Here is a 21820-nt window from a genome sequence, read left to right on the forward strand (position 1 = left end):
ACAGGAAAGTATTTGCGTGCGTATATCCAAGATATGTGCGCAATTGTGATGCAAACGTGCAGCCTCTCACGTCTGCAGCGACATTCGATGTGAGGAGAACACTGTGCACTCCAATGACTTCGAGCGTGAGTTACATTCGCGGCAGTCGCTCACGGCCGCAACTGAGCCTCGTGTACGTGGCAAGACGTAAAGGCCGGCGAGGGATACAGCAAGTTGTCTTGTGCAGTAACTTCGTGTCGATAACATCTTTTGCCCTCGCTCAGCCTCAATCACAGAGTTAGATTGCACCGGCATCCTAGCATGCTCCTGGAACAGCACGACGAGCTCTCATCACATCATGTTGGCGAACGGTCGGAAGGGAAGCAAGTGACGGTGTGTATAAGTTGAACGCTCATCATGTAGTGTGTATTTGATCACATTCTTTTTCATGACCTTCAGCCGCCGCCGTGGCCTGCGAAGTATCAACGATATACTCCTATTCGTTACGCGGACCTGGAACCCCATCTACGCCTCATCGAAGGCAACGCGCGTCCATATCTGCGATTTGGGGTGGTTGTCCCCGGATTCACCCGCGCCAGACTCAGCGTTAGAGCTCAAGAGCTGCTGGACGATCCCGAAATCACCACCTGGCACCCAGACATCACCCGCGCTGGCGGGAGATATCTCGTAGAAAGCGGTAATTCCTACCATTGCCTCCAGGTCATCGACGCCCGCCTTCGGTACCACCTAGCCAGTATGATTGCGGAGGTGTTCGACGTCGGCTACAAGGTGGTGCAGCCCGAGCCGCACACCACCTTCTACTCGTTCTTCACGAATCGTGCTACGCACGCTTTCCTGCAAAGGAAAATCCCGCTGGACCGGATAAAGAGATGCGTTCAGGCTGTGAAGGAGGCGTGGGGCGAGGAGAGTGCGCTCGAGGCGATGTGGTACTACGACGGCGCGCTCGCACTTCCAAAGCGTGTTCCGCGAAGATATCGTACACATGATGAGCATCCGTTTTGCAGAAGGCTTGAAGCATGCCGCAGGTGAGGGCAAAGATGTTGCGTGCGTGTGCACAAACGGTGGGATCACATTGCAGAGTTGAAACGAGTACGCAGGGCGAGTCAAGAATTGAGTGTACAAAGGAAAAAGTTCGGTGCACAGAGTCCTCGAGCATGAAGTACACGTACAGCCGTGCCGACTGTGGAGCGATAGCAGATATTAGCTCAGGACGTGTACGAGGAAGAACAAAAGACGAGTAACAATCCGTACTGAGTTTGCAACGTCAAGACGGGCACTTTCCACTGCATCCGGGGTCGGAATACCAGGACGTAACGGATATAGTATGACGATATCACAGTGCAGAAAAGAGACTCGGAGACCTGCAATGCAGTCTCGCAGGGTACTCTTCGTTGCTGAAGCTCGATGCGATGGATTTGTCTGGTGTTGTCCACACTGCTGTTGTCGTTTGTTGCGAAGCCGCCTTGAATGCTAACAACTCGTCCTCGCTGAACTGTAGAATTGCAGTATACATTCTGCCACAGAATGAAGTGTTAATACGACACCCAACATCACAGCCCACAATCGAAACCGATGCGTACTTTGTTTGCGTGGTGAACACGAGGTCTCCAAGTGCTTGTGTCGAAGTGAATAGCGGGGCTTCTTCGCCCTCCTCGATGGGCACAAACTGTGGCGTCTGATCGAAGATGAAATCCACCGGTACGGAGGCGGGGTCCTTCTCCGATGACCAGAAGCCGCATGGAATATTGCTCTCGTGAGCTGAATGGTCGCCGCTGTCAAATTGCAACAGGAAGAACCAAAGCGGTGAGGCTGCTTGCTCAGCAGCGTGTGCGCACATTGTGACAGTAGTCTCAGTGAAATACACCCGGCGTGGGGCTTAATAATGGTCATATCAGCGGCCGAGACACAGAAAGGCAGAACGGGCGCGCACCTATGCTGATGTGCGCGTAGAGTTCTACTACAGATGGATCCGGCAGTGTACGCATCATCCACGCGGAAGCGGCGAGCCTGTCCAGCGCGTGTACACTTTGCTGGAAGAGAAGAGTCGTGTTCACAGGAATACACGAGAACTGGTATCTGGTTCAGATGAATTCAATTGGGGCACGAATAGCTCAGACGTCGCTCTCACCTCTTCCATCTAGTCTGGTTCCAGCCTGTGCCTAGCTCGAATTCGATGCACATCTCGCCAAGGTCCGATTCCGGGATTCTGAGCCATTCGTCCATGTCCTTGAACCTCTGCCAGAAATTACGGCCTTCTGCCGTCGTGAGTTGACTGGGAAGACTGGTCGATGGGTGTATCCCGTGGCGACTCACCTTGCCTGGGATCTGGAAGTACACTCGGTTTACTCGACATTGTCAAAGCGACCTCTAACCCGGGATATTGTGCAGATAGATAGGTCCAATCTTCACGAGAGCTGTTGCGTCCCAGCCACACTCCGAGAGGATACCGTGGATAGTCTGCAATATTCTCCCAATGCGGCCGCCAGGAGCGGTCTAGAAGCAGATCCCTGTACGCTCCGATAGGGCCGAAGATGAGAGATAGCCAATGCTGCACCATAGTGTCCACGTGTGCACTTGCAATGGTACGAAGATCTGACGCGAAAGTCAGTAATCGCACTTTCGAGGAATTTTGTACACACAGTGCCTTCTATTATACACATCCTATCTCTTTGTGCAGTCGGAACCTCTATTCTCTGTGTATGAGTATAGTTAGTGAGAGCATGATGAGGGTAGCGATCATCAGTCACCTTTAAATGGTCCATCCTCTCAAGCGCGAAGGGATCCCGAGCCCATTTGATACGGCCCCCATGGCGGTGATCAAATACGACTTCGTTCGACCCGATATGATGAACAGCTGGACTGAATTCCTGCATGAGCATGAGATAGGTGGTAAGTCAATGGGCCTGATAGTTTTGTAGCAGGTGCATCGTACCCAGTATGTACGCGTTGGGAACAGTCGACACAGTTCCACCTGAGTCTCTAGATGGTCGGTGGCCAGCTGCCCACGACATATTCAGACATCAATTGCATCCACGGATCAGTACTTCAGTTGAGATGTACCTACAGCAATCGCCGCCTTCTACATAAAGCCTATAAGCTTCGTAGCGGCATAAGGTAATATCATGGCCACGCACTATTTTCAGGTGCGCTTGTAACTTGTCGGCACTATGCAAGAAACTGAGATATTCCACAGCGGGAATGTAGTCTTTTAACGAACTATTCAGCTCTGGAGACAGGCATCGACTATTTTGCCACTGTACGATGTCACCGTACCTTCCATAACGATGTATGTGGCCTCGCCTGGCTCTCCCGGGTAGGAGTACCCCAGCATAACCAGCATGTGAGGGTGACTATGGGCATGGTAGTGAGACACAGCCCCGCGTAGAGCGACCTTGACGTACTAAATTTGCTTCGCGAATTTTACGGCCTCCACAAACCGCTGATCATCGTGATTTGGATATGCATGTACCACTACCTGCGTTCCAGAAAGTTCACCGGTGGCTTTCACGACGGCACGGTAGCGGAAAACGCGTCCTGTCCGTGGCTGAGCAACAGTCTGGATGACGGTGCGTTCGTCTCCATACTTTGTACTAGTTGTACGCTGTGGATTGTATGAGTCGACGATCGGCTCCAACAAAATGAGATTTTCGCGTGCGAAGAGCCGGAACTACCCCACCAATCGTTAGCTGGGACAGACCTGGACAGAGGCAGTAAATATACACGAATTCGAATTCTTACATTTCCGTTGAAGGTTGCCCTTTCTCCGACACGATGTGCGAGATCCGAAAGGCCGGTGCGGATGTCTCTGAAGTCTTCAAGGACAACTTCTCCGATGCGTGCCGAGTCGTCGATGTGCTGCAGCATGCGGATGTGCCCGCTCGTTAGCATGTTCATGTCTTGGTTGAGAGCGAGCGCAGCCTGGATCTAGTGACGGTTACGACATCAGCAGGCTATGAGCACGAGACAAGCCGTTCTGTCTGTACCATAAACACGCGGAAGGAGTCCTCCAGCTTCGTCGTCAGCACCTTGACCTCGTCGGCAATCTTTCTGCGCTTGAACACAAAACGAATGCGCTCTCGCGTTCTAGGACGTAAGCGACGGTCCATCAAGTTCTCGATGGCTTGCAAGTCCCTTGGGTTAAGCCGAGGCCGATTAGAATGACGCATAAGAATTGAATACGGCACTACTTACTGCAGGAACGTCGTGACATGCACTTGGACCGCCGCGTCGCTGCTCCCGTTCTTGAGCTGCTGGTAGAGTGCAATTACAAGAGTTGTAGCACGCTCAGCGAGAGCTCGACAGCCATCCCGAGTGTCTTTGATCTCCTAACCGAACTTCAGGTTACCGCAGAGACAGTATGAGGGCGAATGGAGTATGCTGACCTGGGCTTTTTTTGCGACACCGAGGGCGCATTCGACGGCGGTGCTGAGCCCCGGGATAGGAATTTCGGCCGTTAGGAGCTTCGCGATTTCGAGCGCCTTGATCGATGTCTCAAGGAGCTCCGGCATACCGGACGAAAATTTCGGGGACGAGTCGGAGTGCAAGAGAAAGGCAAGTTAGCCTGGTGGCGGCTAGTCTATAGATGGGAGTACGGGGACGAGAACACCAGCGATAGTCCGTCGGTGCGCAGGGCTAATGTAGGGCATATAAGTCTTGGGTTTGGGTTTGGGTTTGAGTTTGGGAGGCGTTCCTCATGTTCCCAGAGGCCGCGCAAAAGCCCAAGTAGTGACAAGGTTCTGGCAGGTATATTCGAGAAGGCCGAAGTGTCGACAGCCTCCAAGACATCTTTGTTATCTTAGGCGGGTGCTGTCATGCAGGTTCCAGCGAGTGCTCACCACTACTAGCTGTCATCACTGCCGCGCGAGTTGCAAGCCAGCTGTGGTGCTACAACAACTTTCCGAGGTTAACATCCCCGCATACCCAAGACGACCTCTTCGTGGCGCCGCAAAATACGCTGGTACATGTGGCACGTCGAGCGCGATATTATCAGCTCTTTTGCCTTGCGCCCTGGCTGCTCGAGTGCTGCGAACGCGTGCTGCCTTTCCGATGTGATGCCGGGCGGGAGCTCTAGCAGTTAGCAGCGCTTAGTGTGGCGAACGCGTGCTTCTTCTCTGCATCGAGGCTCGAGAACTATGTCGCCACTGGAGACGATCAATTACGGTATGACAGCCCAGCGGGACAATGCCTCACAGATGCGGACGTACCATGAGGCTGTCCTGCACGAACTTGTGCAGCGTTGTGAGCCTAAGCATATTCACATGCCCGGTGACAAGGACCTGCCGGACTGTGTGCGTTAGGTTCAGCGGCGCAGATGGTGCGAAAATGGCAGGGCGTACCCGGAGGAAGTTGCATGAACGCCCTTCGCTTTCAGGTGACCAGTTTGAGTCATTCAACGTGCACAGCGCAGCATGCATGTCATGGTTGAAGGTCGCGGGGACTGGGTACATAGGCATAGTGAGTACATTGAGGTGTTATGGCGCAACCAGGATGTGTCGGGATCTTCATGTTCGCACCGCGAGCGGCGAGCGGAGACATAACAGTACTTCATTCTTGTCCTAGTATTGAGCAGGCGTCAGCGCTTTGCATCTTGGCGAACAGTACCACAAGGATCGAGTGTCACCTTCCGTAATTCCTGCCACGCGACTCGCATCGATACTTGGCCCGTGTACAGTGCCACCAGTGGTCCCTCGTCAGACTCAAAGCAAGTCTTCCCATGTCCGGTAACCTTTGCGCCCACAACAGTTGGGCTCATGGGCGCCATCTGCCACCGCCGCCAGTTCTCCCACGTGGAAGATACGGGAAATGTGTACCCCGGAATCCCTGTACATTAATGCTTGCAAACGGGTCAGCGTAGTATATTTAGGACCTGAGAGATTCCTGACGGCTGATGAGGTCGATCGCGAAGTTTGGGACGAGATTTGAGCACGAGGCAGCCTGTTCTCGCAGGATCAAGTACGTATACTCTAGGACCGTCATGTCACCAGCGGGCAGCTCGAGCCAACGACTGTCTTCCGCAGAACTAGAGTGCTGGTTCACGAGCCTACCCTGAGGGCCTCGACGACGTTTCTCCGCACAGACGTTCCGACCGACGACTCGGGCCTTCGGCGTCTGGGCCGCCGTGTTGTGCATGAAGCGGCAGACTGCTTGGTAGCGGAGGGGCCCTGGTAGCCTGGAATGCCTGGAATATCCTGATACCGTCGGGAGGGCGGTGTGGAGGAGCGGTCGTCCATCACTAGTTGTGGTCGCAAGACAGCAAGTTGCGATAATATTTCTTGTTCGTTCGATCGGGCGCTACGCGACTGGAGTGGCGTTGCACGCGTAGGCGCCCATGATAGAACGCGTTGTTTATGCCGGCCAAACAAAGGCGCGCACCCAGCCCGCAACTCCCACCATGTCCGACCTCTCAGACGACGACTTCGGTATGTTCCCCCGCGCGCTCCTGCCCCAAAACCGAGAACGTCTGAATATCGATCAGCGCGCGCACCCCCGCAGCCAACAACTACGAACCCGCCACGCCCGCCCCGGCGGCCAAGAAGGCGCGCGGCGCACGCGCAGGAGGCAAGCCCGTCGCTGGCCCGTCTACGCGCCCCGCCGCGGCGAGAGTGACCATCACGAAGATCAAGCCCGCGAATGGCGCGGGGCCCACGATCGAACCAGCCGACGATGAAGACGACGATGTGGTCATGGTCGACGAGCCTCCCGCGAAGAAGAGGAAGGCGAGCGACGATTCGGACGAGGTCGTGGCCGTGCCGGGGCCGCCGAGAGGGGTAGCGAAGAAGGGTGCGGCGCGTCCCGAACCTGCTGTAAACGGCGCACCGAAGTCGAAGGGCAAGGCGAAGGCGGAACCACCACTGAAAGGTGCGCGGGCAAATGGGGTACCGGCAGAAGCGGTGGAGGAGCAGGACAGCGCTATCGAGTTGGACGACGCCGAAGAACCCACAAACCCTCCCATTCAGCGCGCTGTGCGTGGTGGAAGCAAACAACCTAAGACAAAGAACGGCCCTCCCCCGCCTGCTCGTCCGAGCAGAACGGAGGCTAAGCTTGCGCGTGAACTTGACAGTTTGCGGGCACAGCTGGAGCAATCGCGCTCGGTCGCGAAAGAAGTGCGTACTTTAACAGACAAGATCACCAATTTGTATCGTCCATGTTCATACTGTGGTCGCACCTTTACCGTAATCAGCGACCAACATGCAGCGGCCGGTCTCGCAACATACAGTAATATTGACGAGTTTCTCAACAGATCACGAACCAGAGAGACAAGCTCGCGAAGCAGCTTGAAGAGGTCTTCCGTCTGCGAAACACAGAACCCGAAGGCGTGCTGCAAGAGTACAAGGGACACCTCGAAAGCAGCATACGTCGTCAGTATATCACGTCCCATCCACGCGATTGTGCTGACATAAATGCAGGAAAGGACTCATTGATCGAAGAGCTCACCGCACAGCTGTCAAAACTCCAGACGTCGTCCAAGTCCGACAAGTCATACACGCTACAATTTCTCACGCGCGAAGCCGCCGAGGAGGAGAAGCAAGCGTTGCGCGAAGAGAACATTCGCCTCAAAGAGGTCATCAAGCAGCGAGAGGCGGCGATCGCGAGCAAGGATAAACAGATGCACGCACTCGAAGACGAAGGTAGCAAACCCATCTGCCCTGCATCTGTGCTGCCACTCATATTCCTATGTAGCCAAGACTGCGAAGAAAGATTTGGAATTGGAGATCGAGCGGTCGAAGACTTTGGCTGCGCGCGCGCCACCCTCAACGATGTCGCGACAGCAGAAGCCTACACCCGCGGAGGTCCAGAATACGCCCGTCATCAAGCTGTACGAAGACATGACGAACATCCTCATCACAAGTGTGAAGGTCGAAAAGAGCCCAGAGTACCCCACGTTGGACGAACACATCCTCACGTGTATATACACCTACCAGAACGCGGAGGAGCATATCACGTTCTGTAAGTGTCTCGGTGGAGATGCGGTCGAACAAACCGGAACTGCCGCGCCGACGCCAGTGCTAATACCTTTCCTCAGCTCTGAACTTCACCCTGCGACACACGTACGACCGGCCAGAAGGCGCTACACCAGGAGCGGATCTCGCCGAGAGCCAACTAGTACAGAAAGTCAAATACGAGCCGAAGGACCTCGACAAGGAGAATCCCGAGCTCGTCGAGCGCCTCGCGTTCTTCAATAATCCCTTCATGTTCGCGCGGGACCAGATGACCGTATTCCTCAAGACGCTCACCGACACCGTCGCGGGTGTGTTCGAACCAGATGCCGAGCCAGGCATGGACGACTCGCACGAGGTCATCGTTCTGGATGGGTAGCGGGGGAGAGACACTTGCACTATTTATCGGCTTTTGTATAGGGTTCTACGGACGCGCAGTGCGGGGTAATGTATTCTACACAGGCATGACTACTTCTCTTCTTTCTCGAATTTTTGTGCTTCGCGTCAACCATCCATGTTCACGATGTCCGCCCCGGCCTTCTTCCAGATCTTCAGTGCTTGCTCGTCTCGCGCACGTGTAGCGCGCTTGACCGCGAGCCCAACGAACCCGCCCTCGACGTCCGCCCCACCAAGGTTCGCGCCTGCTTTCACGAGCAAGTCCACAAGCGCCTCATGCCCCTGCCGCGCAGCATAGTACAGCGGCGTGTGCCCCAGCGCGTCCCGCACATGCACGAGCGCGCCCGCCGCGAGTAGCATCTCCGCGCTGCGCACCGCTCCGTGTATCGCGGCGTCATGCAAGGGCGCACGACCAGACGCCCCGTCGAGGCAGTTCGCGAGCCCGCCCCCGATCGCGAGCGCCTCCTCCGCCTGCGCCTCCGCGTCGAAGCAGAACGCAAGCGCCTCGGTGTCGTCGCGACCTGCGGATAGGTGGACGAGAAACGGGAAGAGCGCGCTCTCGGTCGACGCCGCCTCCGCCGCGGTCCAGCTCCACGGAGCAGTCGCGTCGTCCGCCGCGGCGTCGCGCGCCTCCTCGGCGCTGCCCGTCTGCGACACGACGATGCGCGGGGTGCGCGCGGCGGGCGCGGAGGTGAGGCGGACGACCTGCGCGAGCACGCCCTGGATGTTGTCGAGGCTCTGGCCGATGCCCGGGTGCTGGCTGAGCGACGGCGGGATCTTGCTCTCGGAGAGGGTGAGCTCGCCCCGGAGGGGCGTGCCGATGAGCGCGCGCACTTGGTCCGTGGAGAGCTCCGGCTTAGAGAGCAGGTAGCTGAGCTTCGTGAGCGCGCACTAGAGCAGAAGGTGGGGTGAGTGTCTTTCAGACTCATCTCGGAGATGTGATGGCAGAGGCTGAGGACGGACCTCGGGTGTCATATCACCTCCGGGCACGACGCCAGCTTGGAGGAGGCTGCGGCCGGTCTCGTATGCGTCCGAAACGGAACCCTTAGCACACTGTGTAATAGCGACGATGACGACGCCGTTGTCGCAGGCTTCCTTGAGCGCGGCGGTAAGATCCGCGCGCTGAGGCGCGTTCCCGGCGCCGAAGGTCTCGAGGACGACGCCCCGGGTCGGGTGCGCGACAAAGGCGCGGATGGTGGCACCCGTGATACCGGGGAAGAGACGAAGCGTGGCTGTATATCATTGGGCGGCCATTAACGGTTTGAGCGTGTAGCAGTCTTCAGATACTCACCGACATGGGGGCTCATCTCTGTTCAAATCGAGCGTCAACGTCTGCATACTGCACAGCGGGTTCGGAGTCGGAGGTACACACGCTTATGCGATTGGAAGCGCCTCAAGCTCGTCTGACGGATGACATTCTGCCAGTTGACCACGATATCGATGCCGACTACGGTGTATACCGTATGAGCGAACAGAAAAACAAGGACGCCACTGCAACCGTACCGTTCACCAAGGGAGGGAAGTTTGGACTACCGAAGGCGTTGAGGTCGTACGCAGACATTTTGGAGCACCGATTGCCTCGGAGAAGTGTGTGGTTGAAATACAAGCAACATTCTACACAAGTAGCATAAGTGCGACTTTTGGTCCAGCGAGCTGGGAGCTTACCGGGGATGATGTAATGTCCTGCTATTACCAACGCGCCGAGCAGGTTATCCACCGCGTCGTTACGCAGCTGGGACATCGGAATCTGAGCTCCAGTGACAACCTAGCATATGCAATTCAACGGAGCGTCTGCCGTACACCACGGGATAGACACTGACCACCGTCTTGCCGAGATCCTCGAGCATGAAACTCAGGGCAGAGGAAGTGTATGACATGGTATCGGTGCCATGCAGAATGACGAATCCATCGAAATTCGGATAATTGAGCTCTATGTCCGCTGCAATCCGGATCCAATCTGTACTGAAGTAACCGAAATTTTGCTCAAAAACAAGAGACGTGCTGATGTTTGGGTTGAGCGTGTACCTTGAATTTCAAGGTTACTACTGTCGAGCATAGGATGCCACTAGTATTGACGTCAGCAGCGTCGGTGTGCATGGTGGATTTGGATCTAACCTCCAGAACGGCGTAACGGATCCGTTTACTGCTGCCTCCGGGGCCGCTGCTTCTCGGAGTTACAAGCGTAGGCAACTGAGCCTCGTAGATGTCCTCGGTAACTTTCCTGCATACCGGTTGTCGGGAAATGACTCTGTCCATCTGCGGCGCGAGATGCTCGGGGAGACCGATAGGACGGCAAGAGCGAACAGGCAAGGTAAGGGCTTGATGCGAGTACGACCGCGCTCCGCCGCGACTCGGAGACGGTTCACGGGAGCCAAATGTGGTCCCGGTGGGACTGTTTTTCCCGCTATTGCTGCTCCATCGTCTGTAGCCCTCCAAGGATGAGGAATGGGAGAACAGAGACTCTTCGAGCGGGTCGTGGAATCGATGTTGGCTATGAAGCGTCTCCGTCAAGAAATAGGGCTCCGGGACATATCCTTGCTGGCTGAAAATCATGTTGATGGTGCCGCCCGTGTTGATAATAAGCACCTTGGACTCGTCCGAAGAGTGCGAGACGTCCATGGCTGTAGAAGCGATGCCCGCGGAGGCGAGACGAGACGGTGGTTCCGAGCGGCAGACTCGGAGATGGAAAGAGGACGAGCGCATCTGCCATTTTGACTCGCTTAGATTAGATCACATTGAGATCTCGATCTATAATCTACCCGAGATTATTCAGTCCCACTCTCATAAAATGACTGTGAGCATCCCTTGACTCCTCCACTCATCCATCCGTGCTCGATTCGCCATGGATGCCCTCCAAAAAGTGTTTGCAGCGAAGAAAAGCTCGGTGCGTGTCGGGCGGTTTCGCTCAAAGACGCGATACTCATCGTGATTACAGACCAGCCCCGCGCTGGTCACTTTCGTGACCGCGGGGTACCCCCGGGTCGAGGACACAGTCCCCGTAATGCTGGCAATGCAGGAGGGGGGTGCAGAAGTCATCGAGCTTGGCGTACCGTTCTCAGACCCCATCGCCGACGGTCCCACTATCCAAGAAACCAACGTGGTACGTCGCGTGCATCTTATGAGCCCGCGCGCGAGATTGAACCCACCTCTCGTAATGCCTAGGTCGCACTCAAGAACGACGTCGACTACGTTCAGTGCCTCGGAATGGTCCGCGAAGCACGGAGCAAGGGTCTCGCCACGCCGGTGCTGTTGATGGGTATGTTTGCATCCGTTCTCCCGATCTTCCTTCCAGTGTAACCTTACCGTTATCAGGTTACTATAACCCTCTGCTTGCATACGGGGAGGAGAAGGCTATCCAGGACGCGGCAGAAGCTGGCGCAAATGGTTTCATTGTCGTCGATCTTCCGCCAGAGGAGGCTGTCGCCTTCCGTGACAAATGCCGTGCTGCCAAGTGAGTCCCTGCCTTTCTCGAGGACCCATGCCTCTTCACCAAAGGTATGGCCATTTTGGGCGCCTGTCTATATGTGTCCTTCGGGCGCGCAAATGAGCCCTCACGAGCCTGGCAAGAATCAGAACTGGTAGCCAGTAACATGGCTCGTAAGACTATGCGGAAATTCCGGCCGCAAAGGGGCTTTTCCCGCCACACCAGCCGATTTACGGAAAAATTCTCGCCGAAAGGCCCTCAAAAACGCAAGCATCGGACAAGCATCGGCGCTTAAATTATGGCTTCAGTTTTCCGCTGACCACAACATAAAGTACGCCGTTCGACGCGCACAGGCGATGGCTACGCGTTGAGATTTTCGAATCGAGGATTGGAGTCTAGATGACTGAGCTATGGGCCGAACAAGGTCGAAAAGTTTGCGTTTTTGGGTTTGGCCATACCTTTGGCGCTGATGCATGGATCCTCTTTCTCGCTCTCGTCCGTTCAACTCATTTCGCTAGACTTTCCTACGTCCCCCTAATTGCTCCTTCTACATCCCTACACCGCATCGAATTCCTCACCTCGATTGCTGACTCATTCATCTACATCGTCTCCAAGGTACTTCCACTATTTCTCCGTGTTCGCCTGAGTCATCTCACGGTTCTCCTTCTCGTTTTAGATGGGCACGACTGGCTCCTCGGCATCCGGTACCATGAACAGTGCCCTTCCCGACCTCGTTGCACGTGTCCGAGACTACACCGACCTCCCTCTCGCTGTCGGCTTCGGTGTCGCAACCCGTGCTCACTTCGACCTCGTTGCAGACGCCGGTGCGGACGGTGTTGTCATCGGCAGCCGCATCATCTCTGTCATCAAGGCAGCACCCCCGGCGGAGGTCGCACAGAAAGTGGAGGAGTACTGCCGCGAGATCAGTCTGAAGGGGCAGCCACCCAGGCGGCCGAACTTCACTCCACGCCCGTCCTCGACGCTGTCGCGGGCGAGCGTGAGTCACAGCGAAGCGCAGAAGTCGATTCTTCCGCCACGGTTTGGTCAGTTCGGTGGCCAGTATGTTCCCGAGTCACTCTGGGATTGCTTGGTGGAGCTCGAGGAGGTGCACAACGCTGCAATGAAGGACCCCAAGTTCCAGGAGGAGTGGAAGAGTCTGTATGGTTACATGAACAGGCCTTCGAGGCTTTACAAAGCGGAGAAGCTTACCGAGGCATCGGGCGGAGCGACCATCTGGTTGAAGCGTGAAGATTTGTAAGTCACAGCGCTTCACCTATTTCAGTCGTGTCCCTAATCTTTAATCAGGAACCACACGGGTTCGCACAAAATCAACAACGCCATCGGACAGGTAGCTTTTGCGAATACGCTATACTGAGTGCTGCTGAGCCCGTCCGTAGATTCTTCTCGCGAAGAGGTTGGGCAAGACTCGCATCATCGCAGAGACTGGCGCGGGCCAGCATGGTGTTGCGACCGCGACCGCGTGTGCCCGGTTCGGCCTCGAGTGCATCATCTACATGGGTGCAGAAGACGTCCGGCGCCAGGCCCTCAACGTCTTCCGCATCCGCATGCTCGGCGCGCAGGTCATCCCCGTACACTCCGGCTCCTGCACGCTCAAGGACGCGGTGAACGAGGCGATGCGCGACTGGGTGACGAACCTCTCGAACACGCACTACCTCATCGGCTCCGCCATCGGCCCGCACCCGTTCCCCACGATCGTGCGCGACTTCCAGCGGGTGATCGGGCAGGAGATCAAGGAGCAGCTCCGCGAGGAGGTCGGCAAGCTCCCTGACGCTGTCGTGGCGTGCGTCGGCGGCGGCAGCAACGCGATCGGGACGTTCTACGACTTCATCAACGAGAAGGACGTCAGGCTCATCGGTGTCGAGGCCGGTGGAGAGGGCCTCAGCGGTGACAAGCACAGCGCGACGCTGAGCAAGGGCCATGCCGGCGTGTTCCACGGCGTGCGCACCTACGTCCTGCAGTCAGCAACCGGGCAGATCGTCGAGACGCACTCGATTAGCGCCGGGCTCGACTACCCCGGTGTTGGCCCCGAGCACGCCTGGCTGAAGGACACCGGGCGTGCCGAGTACACCGTCGCAACCGACGAGGAGGCGCTGCGCGGGTTCCGGACGCTCACCCAGCTCGAGGGTATCATCCCTGGTGGGTGTTCGAATTCATCTCTGTCCGGGCCGTCGATGGCGAAGAGGACGATGAGGACCCATGACGGCGCGCCGCCGGGTCCGCAGAGTGATGGTGCGTGGTCTGCCGTAATGCTGTTACTGACTGACTGCGGGAGGCGGGACGGAGCGGCGGGACGGTCGTCAGAGTACCGCAGGAAAAGCTGGAGACGAGGACTGGGTGTACAGGGACTCCCTGCGACGCAGCGGGATGGCGCGGTATGATGCCGGGGACAAGGGTCAGCGGCGCACACTGGGAGGGCAGTTCGCGGCCGACAAGGTAAGCGAAGGCCGCGCCGCGGACTCGACGCAGGGCGGGCCGCGCACGTAGTACCACCGTGTATTCTAGTGTAGTAGCATCGTGAATGATTAATGATAATTCAGTCGAGATCCGCCGTCCCCGCGCCCGCGCCCGCTCGCGTCCATCGTCGCCACCCGCCAGACTTTGATTGTAGCAGCGGAAGGACGGGCGTCTATGACCGCGGACTTTGTGTGCGTCTCGGCGCTCGCATGCGAGGGCGGGCGCTCCGTACGCCGTGCTTGCTTTCCACCGCCATGACGGCACGCTTCGCTCTCCTGCATCTCGCGACGACCGACATCTGCTTGTTCCCTGCCAACGACCTCGATTACGGCACCGAGTTCTATCGCCGTAGGAAGATCTACACGACCGGATCTTTGGTTCGCGACTCGCGCGGTGCCGCAGCCAGGGCACCGCATTTCTAGCCTCTAGGCGTACTGTGGACCCTCGGTAGATCATCGCAACTCGATCTCCAGATTCCCGCCTCGACGACGAGATCCCCGTTCTGACCGCGACTCGTCCTCCCGAAGATTCGCTTTTGACTTTCCTGGCACACTCCGACCGGCGCCAGGAACGAATGCGAGTCGAGACCTTGCCCGTACCACCCTGATGCGGATGGCCGGCGTACGCCCATGCTACCGTAAGCTACCGTAAGTCATACCGCGGAGTTCACAGACCGAAGCGCACATCCGCTCACCGTGCGCGAGCAGCCAGCAACACGGGTACGCCCGGGCATCCGGAATGAGCGGCCCGGAGCCAGAATGCCGGCGAGTCCCTTCGCTCGTCGCGGCGGGGCTCTGCGCCTGCCAGACGTCAGATCCTTCTCGGTGGACTCGTGCAGCTCCTTCTCGCGTCCCCCGCCCTCATGCCGTCCTGTAGGCATGCTGGTGAGTAGCCCTCGCGCCTTCGACGGGGTGCGCACTCACAGCAAACAGGTACATAGCCGCGCACCGCGTTATCCAAGGATAAGCGACAGGCGCATACGTGGAGGAGTAGGTTCACATCGTCCCGGCGCTCGCAGGCTGTGTACGGCACCTGGAACCGCGACACAGCGCCCATGCACGATGGTCATGCCCGGCCGCTAAGTGCGCCCGAGTCTCGGGCCGCTCGGAGTCCTCAAGTGGTGAACGCATGTGCAGATTCAGGTATACGGGAATCTAGCGCGACGTCCCTTCGAATCCTGGCCAGCCGAGTTGCCAATGTCGCCCGCACGACAGATCACGGTGAGCAGGCTCGCCAAACGTCACGGAGAGGGTGAACTAACCTGCTCAAGTTTGCAGTCGGCCTACGTTCCGCGAAGAATGCGCGCTTGGAATACCAGACGCGTGAGGAACAGTCAGGTGTGCCAAGACACGAACAGACCTAATCCGGCGGTAGCCCGCTGTTATGCTGTGTCTCTCGTTGCCTCGCGAATGGACATACATCGTGAGCAAACGTTCCGGGTGCAGAAGCGTTACAATACTCACTTTTGTAGGCCCCCAGACGACAACACTCGCCCCGCTCAGGCTCTGCCGCCGCCTTTGAGCACTCGATAGAATATATCGCCGCCCTTCTCCGTGTTGTGGGGCGGCCGTGTTCTTGCGCGCGGAGGACACCTGAGGCAGGTTCAGTGCAGCCTGAGTGCGAGGCACTCGGTCAGTTTAACGACGCGCGCGGCGCAATTTGACAGCACGCACTGTGTTCGCGAAGTGGCGTACGCCGTGGACGTCCGGCTGATCGACGTGTGCTGAACGCTGAGCCCAGTCTCCCCGGCCCGCCTATTCCGAGTGCGCTGTCCGGGTTAAGGCTCTTGCTCGCCGGTACGACTTGTCCGCGCCAATTTGTTGCGTCCGTCTGTCTTCGTTCCACAACTCGCCCCGACACCCGGCCCAAAGACAGTGTACATCCCATCGGCGGCTCTCGTACCTCATGCAAGTGCCTTGTGTTTCCGCAAATATGGCGCCTGCATGCTGAGAGACCTTTTCTGCAGGACATGAGTGGACAAGCATAGCAGAGGACAGCTGCATGCCAAGAAAGGAGTGAGTGGCTCGTACCCGCGCCCCGATATCGCGCGCGCATCGGTGGGATTGTGAACCGGCCGCGACTCAGCGATGCATCTCCACCTGCCGCTTGCGGCTCATTTCTGCTCCGGTCTCTGATGCCAGTGTAGTAGCGACCTGCGACAGGATCTCTCGGATGGCCTGGTGCGTCCCCATTCCAGGCACAGTCAGGTGCGGGGGTTTCCGAGCTACTCTCGCTAATACAGCTCTCCGTTTGCATCAAGTCAGATCGTCTGCCGGGGCGCTCTCCCGAGCACACGGGTATCCACCCAGCACCTCCGCCTGGAGATGTGATGTTACGTTACGGCAGGTAGTCCCACCCAGAGAGGAGTATCCCAGGGCACTCCCTCATCCTCTCCTATCTCCCAGACAAGTATATTCTGTGTAGGTCTACAATGCATGTAACTTTGACTTACTTGAGTAGGGACGAGTGCAATGCAATGTGTTTGTGTGTATGCAGGACCCTAAGAGTGTTCCAATCTCTGTGGCTGACATACTTATTGTCTTCTGATGGCTCTCGCTTGCGTGTACTCATTTTATCACACACATTGGTCCAGCCCTACATTGCCATGACCACGTTCGCACCCGTCGGAAACCCCTGCGGCGGGACACTCTGACCGACTGTACAGCCGGATAGGAATGCAAACAAGCGAGGTAACAATTCGAGCAGCGGAGGACCCCGCTCCTCGCATGGATACCGCCTCGACTGCAATCCAAAGCCCCGCATAGCACGAGGCACATACGACGGCCCATCCAGTCACACAGAACCCTGTTCGCTGATTTACAACAGCAATTTCTCGCCGCGCGAGGCAAATCGTAATTCATATGGTGTCAAAAGTTACATGAACCCAGTACCGAGTCGACGACACAATGTTCTGCACCAAGCAGCCTTACAAGTAAACTCATGGTCACATCCGGAGAAAGATATATTGATGCGGAAAGGAGGTCACTGAGCAACAGCGGCAGGAGCGTGGAACGGCGTGCCAGTGAGTGGGAGAAAGGAGAGAGGCGCAGTAACCACTTCTCGCGCTGCGCGCGGTGCGAACAATCAAGCGCCCGCGCTCGCGAGACGAGTTCCTAGTTTGGCAGCTCCTTGTACCGCTTTCTTCGCGACTGCCACCACCGCCTCTGTCGTTCGCCCTTCTCCTGGATCCCAGCCGTCCTCCACATTGGAAATGATATGCTGTTCATTCCATTCCGGTATCCTGCATGCTGGGTGTGTCAAATCGAAGGTTGTGAGCAAAACTAGCATTTTCAAGAGGCACCAACTCGCCACATGCTACCTATCAACGCTAGCGAGCCATACGGTAAGTATATGCAGTGCTCTACGCTGCCAACTCCGGCCACACGAACGGCAGACGCTGTAGTCTAAGTAGAACAAGCTGCAAGTCAGTCAGCTCGGCGATCCTGGCCTCCTGCTCCGCCCTTGCCTCCGCCTCATCTGTGATCACCTCGGCCGACTTCGGCCCATCCCGAGGGTACCTCGACGGCAAGCCGTATGGGTTCGCCTTCGGGCGTCGATGGCGCTTGCCGAGGTCGCTGCGGTGACGCTTGGGCGGGATGCCACGGTGGAGGACTGCCGGAGCGACGGCAAGGGGGTCCTTCATCGCTGCGTCGAGCACGGCCGTGTCGGTGATGGGGACGAAGTGCATGACACCGCTCTTCCAGAGCGCGAGGAGGCGGGAGACTCGCTCCTTGCCGGTGATGCGGCTCAGGTTGTCAAATACAATGTTGTCGGGCCAGCCGACAAGCCTGACCGAGTACCGCAGGACGACGTGCGTGCAGTAGCCCTTGATAGTGTAGGCCATGCGCGCGCAAGGGACGCCGGATATGTCCGCTGGCATTGCACAAGGTCAGTCCTGAAGAGTCTACTCTCGCAAAGGCAATTCACTCACATAACCCTTCTCTCATCAGCCATCGCAGCTCCCCACGCATCTTCATCTCTCCACGGACGTAGTCCTCGCGGAGGGTCTGGCCAAGAGCGCGTACAACGGCCATGACGGTCAACGAATGTTGGCGGCTATGTGATCGTCAGACGGAGCAGAGATCGAGGCTGCAAGGGCGGTACGTACGCCTCGGAGAAGTTCAATACAAATTGAGGCTGAAGGGTGGATAGGACCGACACGAGGGCGGCGGCGATAGCCATACTATATGAGTGCGAGGCGAACAGTCCTGGTCTCGCGCACGCTCACGGTCAGGTCCGAATTGCGCATTTGCTGCACCGGCGATCACGGGTGCCACACTCGACCTGGCCTCCACGTTGCGAGGGGTCTACGAGATGCTGCGGCGCTCTTGACTTCGGTAAGCACCTTGCTCTCGGTTCATCTACGCATCTCAGGGCGCCGCCATGCCGTACCGTATGCTGACAAGATCGAATTTTGCATATCAATTCCGGAAGAGGAACCCGCATCAATTACGACGCCGCCCCGCAAGCGACCAGGCAACGCTCAGACAAACTCGTCGTGTTTGTCTGGCTCGGTCGGGTCTCGCGCGGTGGACAAGATTACGACATGAACGACACGCTATGAACTTCACTCGTACGCGCAAGCAGCCCGCCCTAGGTCCGCGGCGTGACCACTCCCTGTAAGCACCTAGATTCGGTGTTGTACGTACTTGCCAGGGGTGTTCGACGCTCTGGACGCTCCACTCACCGGCAGGACGGCCGAGACGCGCACGCACAAGGCTGTGCAGCGTCTTCCCAACGCGGTTTGCTCGCAGGACGACCGAGACGCACGCGAGATCGTGGAATGTCTCCTTGCCATATGGTTGAGCGAGGGGCACGGCACCTCGGATACGTATGGTCCGGCACGACCCTCGCTGACAATAACAGGTGCGGACAAGTCGCTTCATGCAGCGCCGCCGCTTGCGATATGCGCTGCTGGCCCCGAGCCGCCTGGGCATTTGACGGTGGACGGCAGTACACAGGACTCGGGACTCCCGTGTCATGCGCTAGAACAGCGCCAGGGGAACGAACATTTCTAGAGCATCAGTGTCGGTCCGCGTGCATAGGTGCCAACTCGATCCTGGTTCTGTACGCTACGCCGGGAGCGCGTACGAACCGGACATCTCGGTACGTGCTCTGACGACATCGTACCCCCAGGGACTCGCCGTTCACCTAATCTGCGTTCACAGGTCGACCCTCAAACGTGCGCACGAAGCTTGCCGTTGAGGTACCCGACGTGTCCTGTACCGCCGCCGCTTCGCTCAATCGGTATCTGCTGGTGGCGGCTCAGGATGGCGGAGCGCAAGCCTGCGCGAAAAGAATGGGCAGCGGGGCACATGGTACCATCGTGAAGATAATGCGACACGACGAGGGCATGGGTGCTCGATATTGTATGCACTCGGTGGCACGGACGTCCCGCATTCACCGACATGCTTGGAAGTGCTGCCTCACCTCGCATCTGTAAGTTCCTATGTCGGCGGCTGCAATGATGACAACATGGGCTTACAGCATAGTCCCTGCCGTGTGACATTTGTAGCGGCGGGTCGGGCTTGTCGCAGGCCACGACGGGTGCCGTCCAGGCTCCGTATGCCTGACTACAACTTGAAGGGATCGAAGCACCTCGCGTTGTCCGAAGTTGCATGCTGCATGCAGATCGAGCACAGCCGCTCTCACGGCCCCCTTGAGGCAGGAATGTATTGCAAACTATGGCCCTCCTACAGCCTTGTTCACGAGGTCTCCGCAATGCACGGCCGTCATTCCCTGCGTGTGCATAGCAACCAGCAATCTGGTGAGAGTGCCATCTATCTTGTCCTAATCTCGCTGTCTGATCCGCACACTTGGCTTCAGGTTTACGACATGCATCGGAGTAGAGTAAATACAGGAAGGCTATCATGGAGAGATACAGCCTCGGCCGAGATAGGTACACGGCAGGGGAACACGAAACATTTGCGGAGAACAGCATGACGCACTACACATCTTGCCCCGCTCGCGCATGGCAAGGAGTTTGCGCTCCCTACGTTGGCCGCGGAGATGTGAGCTCGATGTTGGTCTCTCGGGGTGAACACATCTCTTACCTATCCGATTCCCGAGCGCTCTGGTACGACCTTGTCCATTCGCTGGGGTGCGCCGCAGCGTGTGAGTCATGATCCAGTGGTTCAACGACTGTCTCGGGCTTACAAGGTGGGTACTACGATCTCGACTAGGTACGCGTCTATGCCTTTCGCGAGCGCAGTCATGTCAGCATGCAGCGAGGCGAAAGGAGAGGGGCCGCGGGCTTACCGTGCGCACGGGAATCGACCACATACGATCTTGTAACCACGCCCACCCAACTCGCTCGCGGCGCAGCGGCAGAGTCGCATCTGGCCATGTACAGCAGGGTCACTACATGGCAACGGACGTACCTCAGTTTCAAGTGAACAACACGGCCTCGTCGATGCGGGGCGGGGGCGCATAGGACGTCTGCCGAGGGCCTCGGCGATTTCGAATCAACCGTCAGAGAACGGGTTGCCAGGAGTTCGCGGACATACCTCCCAGCCTCGGGCCGTGCCAGTGGCTCTAGACTCGAGCGTCCGCCGATGCGCGTGGTCAAATTAGGTGGTCAGCGCTGTCCAGCCTCTTGGGGCCCGGGCGCAGCGGCACGATCGTGCCCTGCCGTACGTCAACGTGCTCACCGTGCTCATCGGTGGCAGCACATGTTGGAGGCGGTCGCGCCATGTGGTGCCGTAGCGGAGATTTGCAGCCACCATGTACACGCGGCCAACGGCCAACTCGAGGCCGCGCGCGCGCAGAGTGGCGGCGACTTCACTGGTTGCTGCACACCCCCGCACATCGGCGAATCGTCCTGCGGCGCCATGGGAGGGTCGAGGTAGGCGGCGAACAGCGCGTCGGTGTCGTCGTTACGCATCCCCTGCGGATGGAAGTACATGAGCGAGTCTTCCGAAAGAGGGCGCATCGGCTGGTGGGTGAAGTGGAGCAAGCTGTCCGGAGGGAGCATCGGCGGATGCCACAGCGTGTTGGCCGTGGTGCACGTACGAGAACGACGTATAGGGAGTGAAGGGGAAGTCGTCAGGCTGCGACGCCGGCGAGGAGCTCGAGAACGAGTTGCTGTAGGAGCCGTATGGCACGGCTGAGAAGCGCAGCCCCAGCACCGTGTTCGCGGCCCCGTACGCGTCTTGTAAGGGCGCGCGGAGCCGCATTCTTCACTAGACAGTGCAATACATCAATGTCAGCAAGACTCGAGTTAGATCTCACTCACCTTGCGAGTCCCCGATGGCACAGAGACGTTCTGCGCGAGGCAGACCGCACGCGAGCGAGAGCAGGACAGCCAGGGGGCTGCTATCGTGCTTTGGAGTCGTCCTGTCGGGGGCGCGCCGTCCACGAACGCGGGGGAGCCAATGTGTGCCCCCCTGCGGCCTGCGGCGCACGGCGGTACAGTACTAGCAACGCAACGCGTTCGCGTACGTGTACGCAAGAGCACGAAGAGTACACTGACCGACGCAAACCCATGGGCGTCAGGATTCATGTCACCGCAGACGTGCAAAGTGAACATACCGACGTCGAATCCGTGGCACAATCGCTCGCAGCCACGGCATACTCAGCGAGACGGCGA

The 21820-nt window shown here is 57.8% G+C and overlaps 9 protein-coding genes across 9 annotated transcripts; 3 read left to right on the top strand and 6 right to left on the bottom strand.

Moving 5' to 3' along the window:
• Positions 1–300: 300 nt before the first annotated feature.
• TRAVEDRAFT_54247 (uncharacterized protein) lies at positions 301–1029 on the top strand (the record flags this gene model as incomplete). Its single annotated transcript, XM_008047174.1, has 2 exons — positions 301–372; positions 439–1029. 2 exons carry the CDS (start codon positions 301–303, stop codon positions 1027–1029), a joined length of 663 nt encoding a protein of 220 aa, XP_008045365.1.
• Positions 1030–1333: 304 nt separating this feature from the next.
• Positions 1334–4508, bottom strand: TRAVEDRAFT_54248 (uncharacterized protein; the record flags this gene model as incomplete). The annotated part of the gene is made up of 13 exons (XM_008047175.1): positions 1334–1514; positions 1581–1875; positions 1931–2076; positions 2129–2252; positions 2314–2592; positions 3061–3079; positions 3135–3205; positions 3274–3350; positions 3402–3667; positions 3739–3924; positions 3984–4131; positions 4192–4325; positions 4383–4508. The coding sequence occupies 13 exons, from the start codon at positions 4506–4508 to the stop codon at positions 1334–1336; spliced, it is 2052 nt and encodes a 683-aa protein (XP_008045366.1).
• A 559-nt stretch (positions 4509–5067) lies between these two features.
• Positions 5068–5535, bottom strand: TRAVEDRAFT_54249 (uncharacterized protein; the record flags this gene model as incomplete). The annotated part of the gene is made up of 4 exons (XM_008047176.1): positions 5068–5130; positions 5205–5276; positions 5337–5437; positions 5514–5535. The coding sequence occupies 4 exons, from the start codon at positions 5533–5535 to the stop codon at positions 5068–5070; spliced, it is 258 nt and encodes an 85-aa protein (XP_008045367.1).
• A 1148-nt stretch (positions 5536–6683) lies between these two features.
• TRAVEDRAFT_136916 (uncharacterized protein) lies at positions 6684–8316 on the top strand (the record flags this gene model as incomplete). The annotated part of the gene is made up of 5 exons (XM_008047177.1): positions 6684–7091; positions 7241–7358; positions 7407–7628; positions 7681–7953; positions 8024–8316. 5 exons carry the CDS (start codon positions 6684–6686, stop codon positions 8314–8316), a joined length of 1314 nt encoding a protein of 437 aa, XP_008045368.1.
• Position 8317: 1 nt separating this feature from the next.
• On the bottom strand, positions 8318–10952 carry TRAVEDRAFT_75591 (L-asparaginase; the record flags this gene model as incomplete). The annotated part of the gene is made up of 9 exons (XM_008047178.1): positions 8318–9224; positions 9297–9565; positions 9625–9642; positions 9706–9780; positions 9837–9947; positions 9999–10098; positions 10154–10290; positions 10359–10398; positions 10449–10952. The coding sequence occupies 9 exons, from the start codon at positions 10950–10952 to the stop codon at positions 8442–8444; spliced, it is 2037 nt and encodes a 678-aa protein (XP_008045369.1). The 3' UTR covers positions 8318–8441.
• A 223-nt stretch (positions 10953–11175) lies between these two features.
• Positions 11176–14156, top strand: TRAVEDRAFT_136663 (tryptophan synthase; the record flags this gene model as incomplete). The annotated part of the gene is made up of 8 exons (XM_008047179.1): positions 11176–11217; positions 11269–11433; positions 11496–11589; positions 11646–11784; positions 12276–12372; positions 12434–13011; positions 13063–13105; positions 13155–14156. 8 exons carry the CDS (start codon positions 11176–11178, stop codon positions 14154–14156), a joined length of 2160 nt encoding a protein of 719 aa, XP_008045370.1.
• Positions 14157–14678: 522 nt separating this feature from the next.
• On the bottom strand, positions 14679–15655 carry TRAVEDRAFT_32293 (uncharacterized protein). Its single transcript, XM_008047036.1, has 4 exons — positions 15503–15655; positions 15165–15452; positions 14929–15116; positions 14679–14879 (listed from the first exon to the last, which is right to left on the bottom strand). Exons 3-4 carry the CDS (start codon positions 15110–15112, stop codon positions 14875–14877), a joined length of 189 nt encoding a protein of 62 aa, XP_008045227.1. The 5' UTR covers positions 15113–15116; positions 15165–15452; positions 15503–15655; the 3' UTR covers positions 14679–14874.
• Positions 15656–17593: 1938 nt separating this feature from the next.
• On the bottom strand, positions 17594–18414 carry TRAVEDRAFT_54254 (uncharacterized protein; the record flags this gene model as incomplete). The annotated part of the gene is made up of 3 exons (XM_008047180.1): positions 17594–18105; positions 18164–18288; positions 18341–18414. 3 exons carry the CDS (start codon positions 18412–18414, stop codon positions 17594–17596), a joined length of 711 nt encoding a protein of 236 aa, XP_008045371.1.
• A 2399-nt stretch (positions 18415–20813) lies between these two features.
• TRAVEDRAFT_75594 (uncharacterized protein) lies at positions 20814–21407 on the bottom strand (the record flags this gene model as incomplete). Its single annotated transcript, XM_008047181.1, has 2 exons — positions 20814–21188; positions 21244–21407. The coding sequence occupies 2 exons, from the start codon at positions 21405–21407 to the stop codon at positions 20888–20890; spliced, it is 465 nt and encodes a 154-aa protein (XP_008045372.1). The 3' UTR covers positions 20814–20887.
• Between the last annotated feature and the right edge of the window lie 413 nt (positions 21408–21820).

This window comes from Trametes versicolor (assembly GCF_000271585.1).
Source record: "Trametes versicolor FP-101664 SS1 unplaced genomic scaffold TRAVEscaffold_16, whole genome shotgun sequence".
Classification (NCBI taxonomy): Eukaryota; Fungi; Basidiomycota; class Agaricomycetes; order Polyporales; family Polyporaceae; genus Trametes; species Trametes versicolor.